Raw genomic sequence first — 20,480 nt, forward strand, 5'->3', positions numbered from 1 at the left:
TGAATGGCCTACAGACACGGACTATGAGAATCCTGAGGGAAGAAGGTGTGTGTTCTTATTCATGTCCACATCCTTAGCATCTACATAGACTGGTGCACTGTAGGAAAGTATGGAAACCATGTTTACTGAATGTAAGAATCAGTGCACTGAGGAATCAATGTATGATAGCCTTATGTTAAACAATAGGGCAGGAGGCAGACCTAAGAGCATCTGTCATATTATAGCCTTTGAAGCAAAAGCTATCTTGGGAAACAGCAAAAGGTGATCAAAGGGTTTGGAGGGGGTGAAGAATGCAGAGGAGAAGTGGAAGAATCGTGGGCTAGGGATACCGAGGACAAACTGAAGGGGCCAGCTGTAAGCACAGTGACCCTTTCTATCTGTGGCTCCAGCTGAATACTTTGCACATTCTGTGTCTGGGTGACTCTCGTGGGGTATGAGAGATGTCTGGTGAGTTGACAGAGCTGGGCATTCTGGAGCCTGCAATCCTGGGGTTCCCTTCAGTCTTCATGGGGTCTAGATTAGCCAAAATGTAAAATGGCACCAGGAAGTCTGTCCTCCTTCCCTTGCTGAAGGAAAGCAAAGGGACAAGGGTGTCTCATCCCTCTGCTGAGAAATCAGGAGTTTGTTCAGGGCCAATTCTATGGTCTCTCTGTTCTGCAGGGGAAAGGTTGCCTTTATAATATATGATAAATACCACCAATTAATTGTTTCCTGTGTGACAGGTACTTAAATTCACTATTTTATTTAGTCCTCATGACTACTTTATGGTATCCTATTACTCTTCACATTTCACAGATAAAGAAACCAAGGCCAGAGAGACTGACTTGTCCAAAATCACTTGAGTTAGTAAGTGGCAGAACCAAGATTCAAATTTTGTCTGGCAGAATCCAGCAACTGTGCCCCACTGTTCTCCACTGCCTCACACACAAGCCGTGAATGTCTATGCTTACATCCAATCTAACTCTGTGATCTTTGTGACATTATTTAACTTCTGTGAATCTCAGTTTTTTCATCTGTAAAATGGCAGAAACAGTCCTCAACTCTTCAAGATGTTGGGAGAATCATATGGGAAAACAGACGTAAAACACCACTGGTACAACGGCTGACCCAGAGAAGGTGCCTGACAAATATTTTCCTTCACTTCCACTTCCTCATCTGTAACAAAATGGTTGGAACAGCAGCCCAGAGATTTGCTACATGTAATGCAGTGAAGGTGTGGTCTCCTGCTGGCATATAGTGTCATCGGCCTGGAGCACTCCTTCTTGTTTATTTTAACCGCAAGCTGTATATCATGACCCATTAGTGAGTTATTAAATCAAGTTAATGAGTTGTGGCCTTCATTTCTTTTATTCAAGGAGAGACAAATAGAATGTTTTCCTTATTTTGAGTAAAAAGACTTGAAAACTTGTAAGTTAACATAAGATCTTTAAAGACCAATTCGGATATCTTTGCATACTGAAGCAATAAAGGTTCCAGGCCTTTCTAGGACAAATTTTTCACACCACGCTGCACTGTGATTGTCTTCCTCTCATCTGTTTCTCCCACGGGATGAGAGAGTCTTGTGGACAGGAAACGTGACTTTTACGGCTGAGTCCTCAGTGTCCGTTATAGGTCTTGGCACAAAATATACACTCAAAAACAGCTTGATGAAGGCACAAATAAATCAAAGCAAATGACTTTTAAACCCAAATTCAGACAGAGAGGTTATTCACTTGAACCCTCAAAATGGATACCTTTGATAAACAAATGAACATGGGCCAGGCTTCACTCTTTCCTGTCACCTTTTACTCCCCATTGGTGGACTTAGCTGCTTTTCTTTCCTCCTCTCCCCATTCTCCAAGTCCTGGGTGCTCTTGCTCTCCTTCATCTTAAGGAAGGTGCTTTCCTTCGCTGTTTGCACTTGTATGTGATTTCAATCACCTACATCTCTGACCTTTCTTAGTAGCATTTGGATATAAAGGTCCATTCCTATTAGTAGCAGGAAAAGCCTTGTTCTCTGTCACAGGGATGCGTTTGCCAGCTGGTAGGTAAGACAGTGCATATTTTAGAGGCAGGGAGAGCTCAATCTGCCCACACAGAGAGCCTCGAAACATGTGCAACAAATCCGTATTCCAGTGGCTCGGGAGCCCAAGTGCATCCACGTCTGAAGAATTCATAATGCACTTGTGGAGCTTTTTGAAAAAGATTTTATTCAAATTTTTTACATTTTATTTGCTTTAAAGGTTCTACAGCTATATGTTTCACAATGCAGGAAATACACAATACAAATAGCCCAGTAAATCAAATATATCCAAAGCATTCACATAGAACAGGTACAGTGTTATCATAAGCAGCAATCAACTCCATTTGTATAGCACTACCGAAGCACTGTGGGCACCTCACACAAAAGATTCAAAGAAGGAAAATAATTACAAGTAGATTGGAAAATAGAGAGGGTTGGCTTAAGCTTAAAACACTGCCTGGCTCAGATGTGCTAATTCACCCTTCCTCCTTTCAACACTTTCAGGCAAACAAATTGCTATCACCTGGGAGGATTATTTCTAGTAAGGGAATGAGGCCAGCTCATGCACCATCCTGAGAAGACGCAGCCTCTCAGACACAGCCAGGGCACGGCTAGGTTTGGGAGTGTGTGTGTGTGTGTGTGTGTGTGTGTGTGTGTGTGTGTGTGAGTATGCGTGTCTATGCGTGCGTTTGTGTGTGTGTACGGGGAAGGGGTGGTGTTGTGGTGCAGACAAATACCCTATAAGTCAGCTAAATTGTTTATCACAGAACAAAGAGAGGCTGTTAGCTTTCTGGTTTAGGTTTTGGCTTCATGGAAAAATACCAATAAAACTAAAGAAATCCCATATGTCCTGTAGTGCAGTTTATCCTGTGTAAAAAACCCAAAGGGTTTATATTGGAGTTTCTCCTCTCGGCTAACCTATTCCCTCATCTAAGAGTTGGGGGCTGTGCTGCCAGAAGCAGATTGGGAATCAAAGCTCAAGTGCATTCAACAGCTGATACCACAGAAGCTGAGCCCTTGGGAGGCGGAGGGAGAAGGGAGGTAGAAGATCTGACTCTGCCACCAAAGATCTGTGGCAGATCTCTCCCCTCCTGGGGCCTCAGTTTCCTGTCCTGTCAATTAAACAGTGGACCTGGTGATAGTTAAGATTCCTTCCGGCCCTAGACTTACATAAAGCTAAGTAGAATAATATTCCAGGATGTCAGTTTCAGATTAAAGAAACATGCTCATCATCTGATATTTATATAATCAGAGAAATCCTGCTACTAATTTATTTTGAGAGAGCAACTTAGTTGACTTTCTAAAATAAGTACAACCAACTGGCACCAGCCCTATTCAAGTGCTGTAGATAAAGTAAGCATCTCTATGAAAATCTTATAGCCCAATTTGGTGTAACCCACCCCCCTCTATAAAAAATAAAGGGGGCGGGGACAAAAGTACAAAGTTGTTGGATCATTTTTAGTAAGAATTCCCCTTAGGCCTTGCTAGTTCATTCCATCTGATTGCCTTTTCATTGCTGTTGTTGGGGTAGGGATTGTCAGTTTTACCACATCCTATGACAAGGCTGGGGCGCAGGATTGGGGGGGTGTCTCGTAAGTTCTTTCCCTCTGATTTTACTCTATGCATGGCCCTTATCTCTTCCAATTTTATGCCTCTAAGAGTCCTTTAGATGCTCAGGTCAACCCTCTAGGTACTAAATAAGTATTAATAATTATACATTTGGAAACCAAATACCATATTTGTACAGTAGAGAGATCATTTGGAGAATTTCCCACGAAGTGTCAGCTATTTTTGAGTGTCATTTAAAAGAGGTTCCTCTTTTCAATTCCATTTCTAACTATTAGCATGTGGTACAAGATAACATTCTTTATTACCTTAAGTATTGATCTCTTTTGTATGTCATATTTTTATTTATCATTTTAGAGAATAAAGTTTTGGGTCTGATTAATACTGCTTTTTCAAATAAGTCTATCAGTTTTACATTGTATCACTATATCACTCCATTTAATCTTCTTAATCTTCCACAACTTAATTCAAAAGACCAAACTACTGCCAGTATATTTTCACCAAAGTTCTTTTAGCACATTAACATTTTTATGCATTCTATTTTTTTAACAAGATACCAACAATACGGTAATTTTTCCTTCCAGTGTTATTCTATATATCCATTTCATTTGCATTAACTGATTTTTTCCTATCCTATTAACCCAATTGGCTTTTTCCAACTTGCTACCCAAGACCATAACATCTCAAAATTTAACATATTTTGCATCACAAAGACCAGCAACATAAAGCCAATAAGGAGAAAAGAAATAACCACTTTCCATCACATCTGTGACTTCACTACAAGACACATTCCAGAGTGGTTCTTAATAGTTCCTGTTGTGGATTACACTGGAGTATATTAAAATAATCTTGTGAAATTCAGTTAGTCAAATTTGGAACATTAGTAGTCAAAAATAGTTTTGTTTTGTTTTACCCTGTTTTTATTTTCAATATTGGGGCTTCTGAAGTATTGGAACTCCCTGGAATAAGGAGGGACTCTATGCTTGTCCCAGGGGCAAGCAAATCAAGGCCCTCGAGAACGTGCCACCATCTGGAATCCTGCTCCCTTCTTGGCCCTGTTGTGTCTACCTGATACACACTGAAGATAACTTCACAGCCAAAGTGGAATAACTGAACATGTCAATTCAAATATATGATTTAGTATCCATAACACACACTTCATGCAAGGAAAAGACAGTGAAATTTCAGCTGAGGAGGATATAACCTTAGGTGGGAGTCAGACCAGATTCTGGGGCCAAGTGAGGAGAGGAGAATGCAGTGAGGATGGGCATGGCTTCTCCATTGGCCCATAGATTCATTCTGACAATGTATTAGGTATCACTTCCCCCCCTTTGGTTAATACTTATATCATTTTAAAAAGTACAGTCAGCACTGATGAACTATATTTTGGAAGGAATCTAGGAGGCTTGCACGAAGAAGAGATGCACGTTGTAGTTCAGTGATGATGGACCTTACTCAAGAGTTAACTACAGGGATGAAAGACTGGAATGCATTTCAAGCTCTATCAGTCTTTTTTTTTTTTTCTGGTAAATTAATGAGTTTTGTTAGGCAAGAAACAGGTAACTTTCATAGTCTGAGAAAGAACTGGTCACGAGATACCATGGAAGACAGTTTTTCCACCAAAACTTGTTGGGAAGAAGCATGTACCTCTTTAGCAGAGTGCTTTTGATTTTCAATCAACACACCAAAGTTCATGCAATATATATCAGGCAGATCAAGAGGTGATACAAGAATATTTTCTTCCTATACTGATGGTAAGAAAATGTCTAAGGTTTTGGTCCATATATTTAATTTAAGATGATCAGGAATGAAAATGTTTCTTTTCATTATTTTTACTGCAACCTGTGCTAAGAACTCGACCCTAGCTCATAACATTCTCAAAGAGTAACTTGTTAAAAGCAGGGCTCTTAACTAATTTAATGTAATAACATTTCAAAAATGTCTTCAAAGTGGTTAAACTTGACGTCTTTTGGTGCTGTATTGATGAGCCTGGGTTAATAAGAACACGTGTTCCATAGCTACAAGGTGTTGCTTTTATCTCCCCAAGCTGGGTTGCTCACAAAGTGCAGCTCACAGTAAGAAATGCTCCGTTGCCTACCTGACATAGAGGGAGCGTTTCTGATTGGTTCGCAGGGACCCGGACCCGGAGCTCATGCTGTGGTTCATCATCTGCTCACGTAGGTCATGGATTTTGGCCTCAAATCGAGCGTAATCTGGGAAAGGAAACAAAGATGGTAGATTTGGTCCTGTGCCTTCAGAGAAGGAGAAATGGTGCACAGATTAGGTGGCTACTTGCCCCTGATGTTGGTTCCTTTGTCAAACATCAGGGAGATGCACAACTCACAATAGTGAACACGGAGGGATCAGTTGCTTAATAAATCAATAATATTTACAGACATTCACAAAAGGAAAAGGACAAATCAGTTACTTCCCCAAATGTAACTAGAAAATGTACTGCCATCAAATCCCCAACATGTGAAAAGTCCATGGGGGAGGAGGTATGTGAGATTATAAATGGGCAGCATGGGGCATTCTTGCGGTGATGAAAATGTGCTGTCTTGACTGTGGTAATGGATAAAGGTAACTGCACATGTGAAAAAATGATCTACAACTAACTACACTCACATACACTCCCACAAACGAGTACAAGTAAAACTGGGAAAATTGGAATTAGATTGATGGATTACGTCAAGGTCAATATCCTGGCTATGGTAATGTGCTGTAGTTTTTTTTTTTTTTTTAAGATTTTATTTATTTATTTAACACAGATAGAGACAGCCAGCGAGAGAGGGAACACAAGCAGGGGGAGTGGGAGAGGAAGAAGCAGGCTCCTAGCGGAGGAGCCTGATGTGGGGCTCGATCCCATAACGCTGGGATCACGCCCTGAGCCGAAGGCAGACGCTTAACCGCTGTGCCACCCAGGCGCCCCGGTAATGTGCTATAGTTTTATAAAATGTTACCATTGGGGGGAACTATGAGTAAAAAGGTACATGGATCTTCCTTATTATTTATTGTAACTGCGTATGAATCTACAATGATCTCAAAATGAAAACTTTAATTTAGAAAAGAGGGCAACCCCCCCAAAAAAACAAACAAAAAACCCCACCAAGATCCACAAACAAAACAAATATCCAAGAAATTAGCAATGTTATTGTGAGGGAAGGTTGAGTCTACAGTTAACTTTCAGCCTGACAGATCAGAGAACCAAGTGTTTGGTGATGAATTGTGTAAAAGAATTGCCTTTTAATTTGAGTTTTTTCTCTGCTGGAGGGTTGCTAGAAGCTGATCATTTGGGATCATACCTCAATTTTGCTTTATAACTCTAATATAAAAACTCCATATGTCAAACTTCATCAATTCTAAGATGTGTTACATATTCAAATGAACTTCTAGGAGAATGGCACTGGAAATGGGAGTAAATATATTTTAGAAACATTCAAACATATGGGTCTAATAAAAATCAAGAAAATACAGGTATATCTCATACTACTTCTTCATAGGAGACATATTTTTCCTTATGTTAATCCAATAGAAATGAAGACAGCTCAAATAGGTTTTAAGATACTTATTAACACAATCAGCATGTAAAAAGGAAAAGCTTTTGAAGTTTTTATATTTCTGATCACAATTTGTTATATCTCTCCTTGGCATAGAGTGTCTTGCTTTAGCAAAATCCAGTAGGTGAGAAGGCCAATTTACTCACAAGATAAATGTGAAAATGCTAGTTCAAATTACAAATGGTTCTTTTAATTACAAAGAAACTCACCATAAAGAATTTTTAAAATGCTAATTCAAATTATAAATTATCCTTTTATAGAAATTCATCATAAAGTATTTCCTCAGTACATTTCAAAAAACAATTTTATTTTCAATTTAATTTATTCATAACTTTTCATAAAAACAAGGATGACTAAATGAACATAATAAAAGATTATCTACTTACAGTGTTTCAAATTCTTTGTAATGAAAAATTCCACAAAATTAAATTTAAATTCAATTTACTGACTATCTGTTGGTTATTACGGGTTGGAATATCATAAAAGAGAAGACCTGAACTTGGTTTTCAGTGATAAGTAGATAACTGGATAATGACCTATGAATATTAAATATTTTTAAAGTTTAGTACACTAAAGATAAAACCATCAAAATTGACTAAAAATTTCTGGTGCTTAAACAAAGTCTTATGTAATCTAGATTTGGAAGGCTTCCTCTTCAAAACTTAGCTTTTAATAATTAAATCCTAAAAGATTAAATATTATTAAATATTTATTTATTAAATATATTATTTAATAATATAATTAAATATATTATATAGTTAATTATATTATTATAAAATAATAATATAATATAGTTAATATATAGTTAATAATATAGTTAATAATATAGTTAAATATATTATTATTAAATATTTAACCTAAAATCTATTGATCATAATTTATGAAATTTATTTCAATCCCTTTTGACAGAGAAAACATTCATTTATAACAATCAATATGACACTGTATGCAGATTTAAATCATTTGGGGCAAGTCATATTTTCTTGTCATCCTAGGAGTCAATTAATATTTATTGGCATCACATGGCCGACACTGTGCTTAGTGCTTCGTGGGCAATTATTTCTTCCTTAAATCACAAAATGAAGTTCATGGATGTTGTCGATATTTGAACTATATGGAAAAACACAGAATAAAAACTTCTTCCTTCCCTCTCATTGCTGTCCTTTGCCATACCTTTCTCTAGAGATACATGTTGTGTGCTGGACTTGCACAGACATTTATCAACTCATGTCATATATATACACACACACATACCCACATACATATGAGATCATAAATATATATTATGCTAATGTCATTTTCTCCCTTCTTAACTGTGTAACTTAGATCTTTTCCTGCCTTCTCCCAAATATGTAGATATATTTCTTAATGCCCTTAATGGCATCACATGATTAAGACTGTAATTTATTTAACAGTTGCAGAGAAGTATAGAAGAAGATAGACCCATCCAGCTTTTTGCTGTTATAAACAGGATCTCAGGCTACGTGAGCACATGTATGGGCAGGTAAGTAGAGTGCTGTAGTGCAGGTACTGGTCAGAGCTTTGCACAGATGTCATGCAGCCCCCATTAGCATTTCTCAGAGAAGAAGATAATCTGGCCTGGGACACAAAGCAGGATCTCTTAGTGTCTTCTGATCATGCTTCACATTGCCACTTCCTAAATACCAGGCATCTCCCCGAGAACAAGTAAATCCCCCATCTGTTCCCAGAACTCCCTCCCTTACACTCTGATGACCATGCTACTGTGATAAAAACCTAGAATCCCACCTCCTCCCCGCTACTTAAGCGTCTTAATTCAGTGCCAGTCCCCAACCCCGTTTGACCACTTGGCTATTTTTGTACTTATCACACCAAATTGCAGTGATGTGTGCAGTTGCCCATTTTCCCCATTAGATTGGGCTCTCTGAGAACAGAAGCCCCAACTCACTCTCCTTGGGGTTCTCTGTAACTAACACAGTGTCTGGTATGCAGGAGGCATTTAAATAATAGGGGTTCAACAAACATTTTCTGAATGAATCATGAATGAGGAAGTGAGCAGAATCATCAAATGCATTCAGTTATAATAAAATGCCTACAGGTGCTGAAATTGCCCACTTTCAATGTTAAGGTTTCTTTTAATGAAGAAGGACAACACACTTCTCCTGTGGGACTTCTTTTTTTAAGTCTAAATCATCTCTGTAATTTCAAGGTTTTATTCCTGTCTAATCACAGCCACTCCCAGATGCCATTGATATTTTTATTGTTCTTCAGGTGATCTCTGTGCTCTCCCCGTCACAGGCATGTCATACGTTGGAAACACTTCTCTAGAAGACACTTAACCTGAGGCTCATCAGCACTTTGGAAGGCTCTTCTGGCTGTCACACTCTATATGTCACAACAGGCTACTTGCTTTAATAGTAAACTGTGTTCTCCTTATTGTATGGCTCATTAGATCCCCCAGATGTTTTCTGCCTTGCTTTTGAAATGTTGGTTTTACACCACATTCTACAGTGTTTACACTCCCCACTGTGGACAGGGAAGTGTTGTGTTACACTGCATTTGTCCTAACTGGAATACATCCAGCCCTCAATTTCTCCACTTTTGACAGTCATGTTAATCACAAATCCTTTGTTTAAATGTGCTTACCCATCTCTTTACTCTTGTCTTTTTTTTAAATTTATTTATCCATTTTTTTTAGAGAGAGAGAGAGCACAAGCTGGGGGAGAGGGGCAGAGGGAGAGAATCTCAAGCAGACTCCCCACTGAGTGCAGAGCCCTATGGGGGGCTCGATCCCACAACCCATGAGATCATGACCTGAGCCAAAACCAAGAGTCAGAAGCCTAACCGACTGAGCCACCCAGGCACCCCTTTATTTTTTATTTTATTATTACTTTTTAAAGTAGGCTCCACCCTTGAACTTATGAAACTCTATATCAAGAGTTGTATGCTCTACCCACTGAGCCAGCTGGGTACACGTCTTTGCTCCTTTTTAGAAAATAAAACTTAAGTACAAGTAATTTCATCAGCGCAGAAGCAATAAAATCTGGATTCACAAATATAAATGTTATGTGTATGTGCGAGAGAGACAGACAGACACAGAGACAGAGAGAGAAGAGGGGCTCTGGCTCCAGCTTCTCAAAGACGAATGAGTTTATGGTTAGAAATGCTCTAGAAATAAATAAGAAAGCAGGCATCTAAACTGTGGACTCTAAGTCTTCTTTATGTTTTATAATAGTACTGAAAACTACACTTCTCAACGAAACAAAATCTAACACCACCACGTCCCTTCACTCTTAATCAATCCCTGCTCCTTTCCCCGAAGGTTTTAGTCACATCTCTGCTTTCCTTTTTCATACATTTTTCAGTCAAATTCCCAACACTCGGGTGAACATTCATGTGAGATTTGAAAGTGCCCTAATCTCTATATCACCTAAAGGGGAATTCATGTTTTCCAAGCACCTGTAATGGGCTAGTATCTGTGCTGCGTTACTGAAATATTATATTATTTCTCCTAACAAAGCTCTGGGGTAGGTGTTCTGTTTTAGAGATGAGGAAACAAGTGCAGGGAGGTTAACTAACTTCACCAACGTCACTGAGTCGACCTTGGATCTCTGTGAGGCCAATTTATTTCCCTCATATCGTCACATCTGGTATAACACCTCAATCGTCCTTTGGAACCTAAGGCGTTCTCAGCTTCCTCCTTACCTCTCTGGACATCTTGCTCTCCTTCCTCTCACCTGCTGTGCTGATTATGTGCAAGCTGGGCTTCTTTACTGAAGTGCAAACTCCTCAGAAGGTGGGGATGCCTCGCCCATCTCTGGTCCCCAGACCCCAAGGCCTATTGTTCCTCATGCCCTAGACTCAAGACTGTGCCAGGTGCGTGGCATATAGTGTTGAATAAGACAGAACCTGAAGGAGTTTGCTTCCAGAATGGGACAGGGACAAGGAAATTAAGCATAGTAATGCCGAAGTGGGGAGCTGCATTAAAGCAGCAACACGTTATTCTGTCTTGCTTTGCATGGAATAGGTGTTGATAAATGCTTTCAGAATTACAAGTTATCTATTTTATGTTTCTTGGGGTTTTCTTGTAAAACAAGAAGCAAACCACTGAAAACCGACTTCTAGGCAAATGTTTTAGAGGAGTTTCAAGAAACATTACTTCTGGTTGGTTCTTTCTCTCCAGTATATATGAAAAATTTCCCTTTCTTGGGCATCCAAATCCGGTTGTTCCTGACGACACATTCATACTGGGATTCTGTCACTTGCTTTCACTCGGTTGGACATGATGGGTGATAACAGTAGACAGTGTACAAAATGTGAGTTATACAGATGGGGTCAGAATCTTGGCTCTGCCACTTACTAGTTGTATATCATTGTGAAAGTTATTGACTTTTCTAGGCTCAATTTCCTCATAAGTAGAACGGGAATAATAATTGTTTCTATGTCAAGATGTGCTGGGAAGATTACAAGAGAGCATATGGACGTCAAAGGTTGGCTCTTGGTAATGACTGGTAATTCCTTCTGTTAATTTGCACGTGTAATTCAACACCTACTCTTACTCATTGCTTGCAAAATTCAGAACCTCTTTCTGTACTAAGTAAAATGGAAACCTGTGTCCACTCTAGAGCCTCCCCTGGTATAGCCTCATGTTGCCTATTGGTTTCTCAAGGGTTTGAGCTACTCACGGACACGTGGATGGAGAAAGGCAAAGGTGTGAACATCACACGCTACACATGAGGAGGGCCTCTGCTATACACTTGCTTCCTCTGCAATTTGTCAAGAGTGAACGAGGAGTCCCAGAATGCAAATCCACCTTATCATTCACACAGAAAAGAAGGCATTGCCTCTCTGAGGGGCAGGTGTTGTTTAATGCAGTAGGATTAATCCAAATTGATTAGAGCTGCCCAAATGCTCACATTTTGAAGGCTCAGATGGCCAGCCTTGTGTCTTAGAGAAGGAAACAATGAGCCCCGTGTGTTAAATAACAGCAAGGAGCTATGGGCATGTTCTTCTCCAAGTGAACTGGTGGGGAGGGCACCCGTCTCCAGTTACAACCTCATGCTGCTGACCCCCAGTTGTGTTATCAGAGGAAGCAGTAAGCAAGGAAGGGGGGTTAGGAACTCTAGGTTAGGAGGCCAGCTCTAAATCTTAGGCCTGTTATTTGCTACCAACGGGGCCTGGGGAAGTTTCTGAACCTCAGTTCATTCATCTGCAAAATTGTGAGCTTCCTCTCACAAAGTGGTTTTGAGAATCACAATGAGATTTGACATGAAGCACTTTGCAAATGTACAATAGTTGTCGCTGTTATTTCCTTGGTGGCTTCCTTCAGAATAAATGCATATGCAGTCCTTATGGCACTAATAAGGACAGTAGCATCCTATTCCTACTTGCTCATTATGGACACTGAGCAGCGTTAACAACAACTGGTGAAATCATTGAGCTGTAAGAGGGGTTCTGCACATCCTAGCGACACAGGCTGCTTTCCTGCTAAGTTACCATTTCCTCGCTATGGGGAAAGTAGTTTGAAGAGGCCACCTGCTGCATGCCAGAGAAGCGATGCTTTTCATAGACAAACTCGAACTAGAAGCTCTGAGTGGTTCATAAGCTAAGGAAGTTTAAGCATTGGGGCACCTTCCAATAGGGCTGGGGCAAATATCAATGATGTGTAGTCTATTGGGGTCACAATATTGTTTACCTGGACATGACCCTCTCTGTTGCCAGGGTCCAGGAAGGGTGCATGGGAAGGATGCAGGAGGAACAGTTTATAACTATTTTTAGCATGACATCTGATCACTGCTCCAGGGATGAGATACCGTGAGCAATTATAAAGGCTTTCATGTCTTTGGGGGAAACACACTTCTTTCATTTATCCAGCAAACATTCCTTCAGGGTTTCTTACATACCAGGAGCAATGCTAATTGCTAGGGACACCAAAGTCACCGGAAAGACCTTTGCCTCAAGGGGTTCACAGACTGGTACTTTGCTGCCTTTAATTTTCTGGTTTCCTGTTGTGAATATAAAAAAAAGAGCATCTGCCATTTAAATATCTGCTCTTTGTGGGTAGTATCAAGGGCTTTCTAGAAGGCAATGGGGTATCTCTGTGGTGGGAAGAAGCCAAAATAGTCAGGTCCATGTTATAATGGAGAAACTGAGGCAGGGTAAATCTTTGTGAGACTGTGGGGTTACTGGAGGAGGGAGAAGAGCAAGAAGGGTCTCAGAGTCGTGCCCTGGAATGAGTTGCTGGATTTGACTCTTGGCTCTCGGGGATGTTGGGAAAATCCCTTACCCTCTCAGAGATAATGGTTTCCTCATTTTTAGGTGGGGAAATCATCTCTGCCCGTATAAAACATTGTCCTGAATATCCAACACAGTGTACTTCCTTTTCGTCATTTTAAGCAGTATTGATATTTAAAAGCACCATTAATTAACAACAATAATAGCACCTTTTTTGGAGAGGGTGGATACCAGACTCATTCTGATCTGACAAGCTGAAATACACGTGTGTAGAGGGGGAAGATGTGGGCCTCATAATGAGTGCAATCTGATTAATAAAGTGTTAAAGCAAGAAAACCCCAAATATGTTACTGCGCTCTCTCCACTAGGCTCTTAACAAAATCACATACGTGTAAGAGGGTCAGACATAGATCAGAGGTTATATCTCAAGTGCAAGAAGCAATACTTTGTCAAAATTCTTGTGAACGACGATACAAAATTAACTGTATTTACTTGGAGCTCAGCTTCTTTTCTTAGTTGTCCTGGGATTTCGGAGCCAGACCGACACAGAAAAGGTCCTGCCATATTATACTAGGCTTTAGAGATCCCTTAGAGCTTTCTCACTCTGGCCACTTTTCAAGCTGTCATGCTGGGAAGGGTGCTGTTTTTAAGGACTACTTCGGAAGACTGGTTTCCCTCCCATAAAGGCATCGGAATGCCCACCTGCCTTCAAGAGAGCTGACCTTTGGCCAGTGGAATTTACTAGCCAGTCGCTGCAACCCTTGACTTCGCTCATCTCCCAGGTTGCCAAGCTACAGGTTGCCACCTCTGTGTTAAAGTGGTGACATGGAATTTTCCACTGCTAAAGATTTACAGATTTTGTTTGGCTTACTTCTGACCCAAGCTACTGTGCTACTGTGTGTGTGTCTGTGTGTGTGTGTGTGGCATAGAGAGATGGAGAGCAGCAGAAAGCGATAAACAGATTAAAAACGAAATTCCCGAGAGTCAAACTTTAACCGGGAATCCTAGACAATAGGGTAAGTCTGCTATCTTTTCTGCACTCCACACAAGAAGAGGATGTATATACCAATCTCTTGTACATCTCCAGTACTGAGCATTAAGAACTCAGTTGTGGACACCATGAGGGCAAGACGTTGTCATAATTTTTTCTGTATCCCTAACACTTTGAGTATGACACATAGTTATCAGTATATAAATGCTAATGTAAATGTTTGCTGAGTTGGGTGAGTTAAATAAAGACTTCAGAGAAAGAAAATTCATCCTTTAGTTTGCCAAATCTACTATGAAGTAGATCAAACCTTTTAGAATAATTTTTAATAACACATTGAATGAAGGTACATTGTCCCTCTCTCTGTCTCTCTCAGTAGAATTGGGATCATTTGTTTTGACTTGAACAATTTTCTGTACAGCTTGGCTGGAGACCCTTTAAAGAGGTTTCAGCCAAACACTTAGGAATTCTTTAATGTGTAAAATGAAGTAAGTTTTATGGGCAAACCACAGTCTGAATCCCTAACCAGCTATTTCACACAATATGCATAAAACTCTGAAAATTAGATACATCAAATTTCAATTTGGCTTCATGCAAGCTTTGTTTTATAGATTCACAAAAGCAGTTTGTTTTTTTTTTTAATTATCAGGAATATTGCAAGACAGAGTCAGCAAAGAAACTTTTTGAGCTTGGCAAAGGCTTTGTCTTTAAGCAATTATGAGTAGCCTGATGTAATGTGCTTTTTAAAAACACTCTAAATAGGATCCAACTTTGCATCTTAAGTTCACTACCGACTCACAACGTGGACTTTTATGCAAGTTTTTCAACCTAGAGAAGATTTGTTTTTCTCATCTGTACGATAAAAAAAATCACCTACCTCCTCAGATTGTTTAAAGATTAAATGCAATGGCATTTGTAAATGGTATACATGGGTGCCAGGAACAGACTAGAATGCTCAATAAATGGAAAAGAAAAAACACTAAAGCCTCCTGAAGCCTTATACTCCTCGGTTATGAAATGGGATGATATTAATACCCTACTTACAGTACAAATTTGTTGTGGGCATCAGATGAAGAAACAGATATAAGAACGTTTGATAAACTGAATGGTACAGTATAAAGCGATAATAAAAACAATTCATACAGGGGCACCTGGGTGGCTCAGTCAGTTGGGCACCTAATTCTTGGTTTCTGCTCAGGTCATGATCTCAGGGTCGTGAAATCGAGTCCCGCATTGGGCTCCATACTCAGCACAGAGTCTGCTTGGGATTCTCTCTCTCTCTCTCTGTCTCTCCCCCTGCTCTCTCTCTCAAATAAATGAATCTTAAAGAAAAAAATAAAAATAATTCATATAATACAGTCTTTTTAAAAATCCCAATCTTCCTGGATGAATACTTCCTCAGGAACTGAAATTTGTCTCAACTTGGCTATGGAAATGAAGGCTTTGAGTGCATGAAAGAGTAAACGTGAAACCCTGAGGGGAAAATGGAAACTGCTGATATCATTAGGGCCTAGCTTCCAATGGTGATTCTCTAAAGATTGTGCTGGTAGGTTGGGTGAAAGGCTCCGAGCTGGGAGGCACAGGCTATTGTTTAATTGGTGTGATTCGTAGCATCAGAAGAAGGATCAAGGCACTATGCCTTCTAATTTAAGGCATAGTGCTTGAGACTACATTCAACCAGATAAGAAAGCCTTCCTTCGCAAATACAAATATTACATCTTTGCTGGATTTGTCTTGTTCCCTCTTTTGTATTAAAATCATGGAACTAGAAGCTAAAATAATAATGTTCAAGCTTCCTGTGTTCTTCTGCAATAATGATCAGTTAGATCTTGCCCAAAGAAAGGGGTGATATTTTTGCCTAATTATAGCTCAGGGCAGAGAAAGGAGATAAAGCCGTCTGGCTCTAGAGGTAGGCAGGTTGGCAGTCCCCTTGGGTGTGACTTAAGTGGTACAAATATCTTTCTTGCTTCCACAACATTCCTAGCAGATTTATTCTTTAATAATGTTTTGAAAAAATATAGACATATTATCTTGGAGGATAACCCACTATTCCGAAAAAAACAGAAGCACCATGGGAAGAACACTTCCCATAATGGCTCAGAGATGGTAGGCAATTTGCCCAAGGTCACACAGCAGAGTTGGGACTTGAATCCAAATCTTACAGTGCCGGCCTCATCCAGTGCTTTTTCCGCTACACTGATTCTACAGTTTCTTCTACGGGTGGGTGATTGCTAGCCCCTCTTTTGCTCCTGACACATACAGCCTGTCTCAGACTGGCTTGGTCACCCTAAGTAACCATTTAACAACCAATATCTGCTACAACTATAGATTCAAATGTATAGTGAATTCTATAAGGTAGGTTGGTAAGAACAAAATGAAAAGGCTTTGTTTGGTCTTCCCCGACATGTTTCCCAAATGAAAGCTGCTCAATATGTATTAGTGTGATTCTGGGTTTAAGACTCTAAGTCGACTGGAAACCATGGCTCAGGCAACAAGGATGACAGAGGTCATCCCTTACCAGGGTTGTGGGGAGGCGGGAGGTGCTCAGGAGAGAACACTCAGCCCTGATTCTGATACCCTTGCATCTGCAACAGTCTGGTTCCAGGATTCCTAGCAGAGGCTGAGGAGAGCAGGGCCACACCGCAAGGGAGAAAAACTAGGCAGAGGGTGGGAGCGCTTCATACATCTCAACTTGTATAGACGGTGGGGTATCTGTGTCCTTAAAAGTATGTCTTTCTTACTTTTCATTGTTAAAATGTCCTTCTTATACTTAAGAGGCATAACAACCAAATGTAATGTATGGTGCTTGTTTGAATCCTGATTAGGAAAAAGACATTTTCAAGCCATTACAGACTACATATTAGATCATAAAAAGAATTATTTTTTATTCTGTTGGGTGTCATAATAGTGTTGTGGTAATATAAGAAAATGTTCTCTTTTTTCTTTATAGTTTTCGCATACTGAAGGGATGAAAAAAGATACTGCTGGAATTCGTTTTAAAATACATAAGCAAAGAAAATACTTTAAGTGACATGAAATAAATTGGCAAACTCTTTTGACTATTACTGAATCTGAGGGGTAAGTACACAAGCATTTTCTTTATGTATATGTTTGAAAATCTTCACCATAGAAATATCTTAATTGGATATTTAAAAAGATTAAAAATCCTAATTTGATAAAATTAAAAAGCTTATACTACTATGTCAGTTCTGTGAGAGGACATGGTTCCTCCCAGCCCCTTCACCAGTTGCATCACTCTGAGTCCTGGTTTTCTCGTGGTAAAACAGGGTAGGACACCTAGACTGGGCATCATTTTGAGATTCAGTTCAGGTAAGAGCCAGGAAGGTGCTATGCTGCTCAAATGCATCTGTTCAGTCAGCAAATATTCCCTGAGCATCAACCATGGCAGAGCTCTGCATTGGATACCAGTGGTAACATGATTAAAAAGTAGTCCCTGCACACAAGGACTTTCCATTACTTCTAGCTAATGTATATGCAGATTTTCATAGTGATGACAATTCCAGAACTACCTCTAGCTTCTAGTTTGAATACTACCTATAATTTTTAATAAAGGCAAGAGGTCCCTGCTTAACTCCCCAGATCATCTCTTTGTTAATCTCCCCTTTCTTTTGGTTCCCTCAGGTACTAGCTTTGGGGATTTTCTCAGTTTCATTCTCTCCTGGTTGCAAAAGATCACTGGTGCTGTTCCCCCTGCCTCAAACACCTTTCCCATCAGTTTACATCTGGCTTCTCAGCCTTCCCATCTTGTCTTCAACATCACTTCCTCAGACAGCTCCCTGAGCTATGACAGATCCTTCCACCAAATGCAACTGGTATTTCTCCTTTGCAACACGCCACATTAATGAAACTACTTAACTGTCTATAACTACTTGCTTGTTTGTGAGGGAGAGCAGATGCTTGAGAAATATTTGATAGCTGATTGAATGGAGCTGCTGATGTGACTATTCCTCCTTCATCTTGACGAAAAAGTGATCCAGCCATTTTGCAAATGTTGAGATTTTGATCCGTATGTTCTATTCCTCCAAGGCTCTCCCACTGAAATAATCTTCATTTCCCAATTGAAGTAAAAGGAAGAATCACCAGAGGTATGGATTAACGTAATTATTTATGCTTCAGTTCTTTCTCATCATAATTATCCGTTTCTGAATCCAAAAACCACCTAGCTAGATTCTTCTCCGATCCTAAGTTTACTTTGACTCCTTGAGATGTTATATGTGTTCCTGTTTATCATCTTAATATTGCAAGTATTTTGTGGCAAGCACCCCAAAAAAGCACATAATGGGAAATTACCCACCCCCAAACATAAACAGGAGCTGAGTAATATTTCTTCAGCAAAATTTATTGTAACAATTTCATGCTCACTTTAGCTATTTTCATGGCTCAGAAAAAAGTTCTTTTGCTTATTTCACTATTTCTTTAATATAAAATTGTTCCCCTGATTTTTGGCCAAAGATCCATGAGAAAGTGAAGAACTTGCTGGGTGTACATGAAATTGGAATGGTCATTTAAGTAAGGACAAAGTGTAACCCTATACTGTCCTCTGCACAGTTATCGCATGCCAAGAAATTAGAACCCCAAAACAAAGATGACTTGGAACCACTGAGGGACTTTTAAGGGATATATTACATTTGTCACCTAGCCAGCAGCATTCTGAAGACACTAAACAGTGACAGTAGAGAGATCAGAAACCTAGAGGTCATTTGGGGTTTCGGTCAATGGTCCAGGTGAGAGATGGTGAGGACAGTGGGAATGGAGAAGAAGGCGCAGGCATTTTGGAAGTGTACAGAAGAGGCTTTGTTGATTAATTCACTGTGGCACATGAGAATGAGAATGGAAATGTCCAGTGTTCCCTCAGGTTTCCATCTTGGGCAACAGGCTAAGAATGGAAAAGAAAGTGCCATTGAAAGGAGCAAAGGAAATGACAGAGTCCAAGTTGGGACACATTGAATTTGAGGGGACATCATTATAGCCCAATGTTCTCATGCCAGACTCCCTTAATTCCAGTGACTGGGAGTATGGGGAAACATATCTTTAACAACTGGCACAATCTATAAAGCAGATACTTTCCTGGGCCTGCAGAATTGTTATGGGTGAAGATTGTGCTGCATCAATGTTCAGACAGGGTTGTCTGTAACACACACCAGCCTGACCAATCTATCCTCTAGACCCATGGAAAAATTAGGGAATAATAAAAGTAAGTAACCATTAAAATTAACTTTGATGCACAAATAAATAAAAATATGCTATGGGAAAACTGATTCTTGTGGAATGGAATCAAGCAAATTTATCTTTCCTCTTGATTAATAATTTAAGAAGAAATCCCAAGCATGCTGTCTCTGGAGATGTAGGAGTAGCTCTTATAATTAGACTCTAATCTGCACCGTGAGGGTGAGGATCAGAAAGCTGACTCAGAGCCTGGTGTCAATTATTTGCAGCTTGCACAACGAAAGGCTAAAAATTTGGAAGATGTAGGATGACTGAAGCCCAACTCTGGGGACTGTTTTAGCACAGTCACATAAGTTCTTTCAATTATTATTTGCTGCCAAATTTATTCTCCATCTCCTTTAGTCTAGGCCTGGAAAATATCTGTGGGACTTGCTTTGGGAGGGTATTTGTGCTTCCAAGACAAGAGCCAGAAACAACGCACTCCAACAATTTTCCTCCTTATTTAAACTCAAACAGAGCTGGTTTCTATGGAGCAATCCAAGAAACTGCCCTTTTTAATACAATCTAGTTACATTTGCCCTATTTTAGAATGAATTAACAGATCCACAAAAACTCACCAAGCCCACTTTGCCCAACAGAAAACTGCAACCCATATGCCCTTCAACAGATGACTGGATTAAGGAGTTGTGGTCCATATATACAATGGAATATTACTCAGCTATCAGAAAGAACGAGTTCTCAACATTTGCTGCAACATGGATGGCACTGGAGGAGATAATGCTAAGTGAAATAAGTCAAGCAGAGAAAGACAATTATCATATGATTTCTCTCATCTATGGAACATAAGAAATAGGATGATCGGTAGGGGAAGAAAGGGATAAAGAAAGGGGGGTTAATCAGAAGGGGGAATGAAGCATGAGAGACTATGGACTCTGAGAAACAAACTGAGGGCTTCAGAGGGGAGGGG

The 20,480-nt window shown here is 39.8% G+C and overlaps 1 protein-coding gene and 1 long non-coding RNA gene across 10 annotated transcripts in view; one reads left to right on the top strand and one right to left on the bottom strand.

The window, feature by feature from the left end:
* The window catches only part of DLG2 (discs large MAGUK scaffold protein 2), an 857,148-nt gene that overhangs the window by 140,812 nt on the left and 695,856 nt on the right, over positions 1–20,480 (bottom strand). For all 9 annotated transcript variants that reach the window (XM_087868197.1, XM_087868200.1, XM_045815593.2 and 6 more), the window contains one exon: positions 5,667–5,781. In XM_087868197.1, the coding sequence (XP_087724323.1) occupies positions 5,667–5,781 (115 nt within the window). The remainder of the gene's footprint in view (positions 1–5,666; positions 5,782–20,480) is intronic.
* Positions 14,267–18,432, top strand: LOC148108769 (uncharacterized). Its single transcript, XR_015727037.1, has 3 exons — positions 14,267–14,354; positions 17,277–17,404; positions 18,374–18,432. It is a non-coding gene; the product is annotated as an uncharacterized LOC148108769 (long non-coding RNA).

This window comes from Ursus americanus, chromosome 16 (assembly GCF_024610735.1).
Source record: "Ursus americanus isolate L20-20 chromosome 16, mUrsAme1.1.p, whole genome shotgun sequence".
NCBI classification, from domain to species: domain Eukaryota; kingdom Metazoa; phylum Chordata; class Mammalia; order Carnivora; family Ursidae; genus Ursus; species Ursus americanus.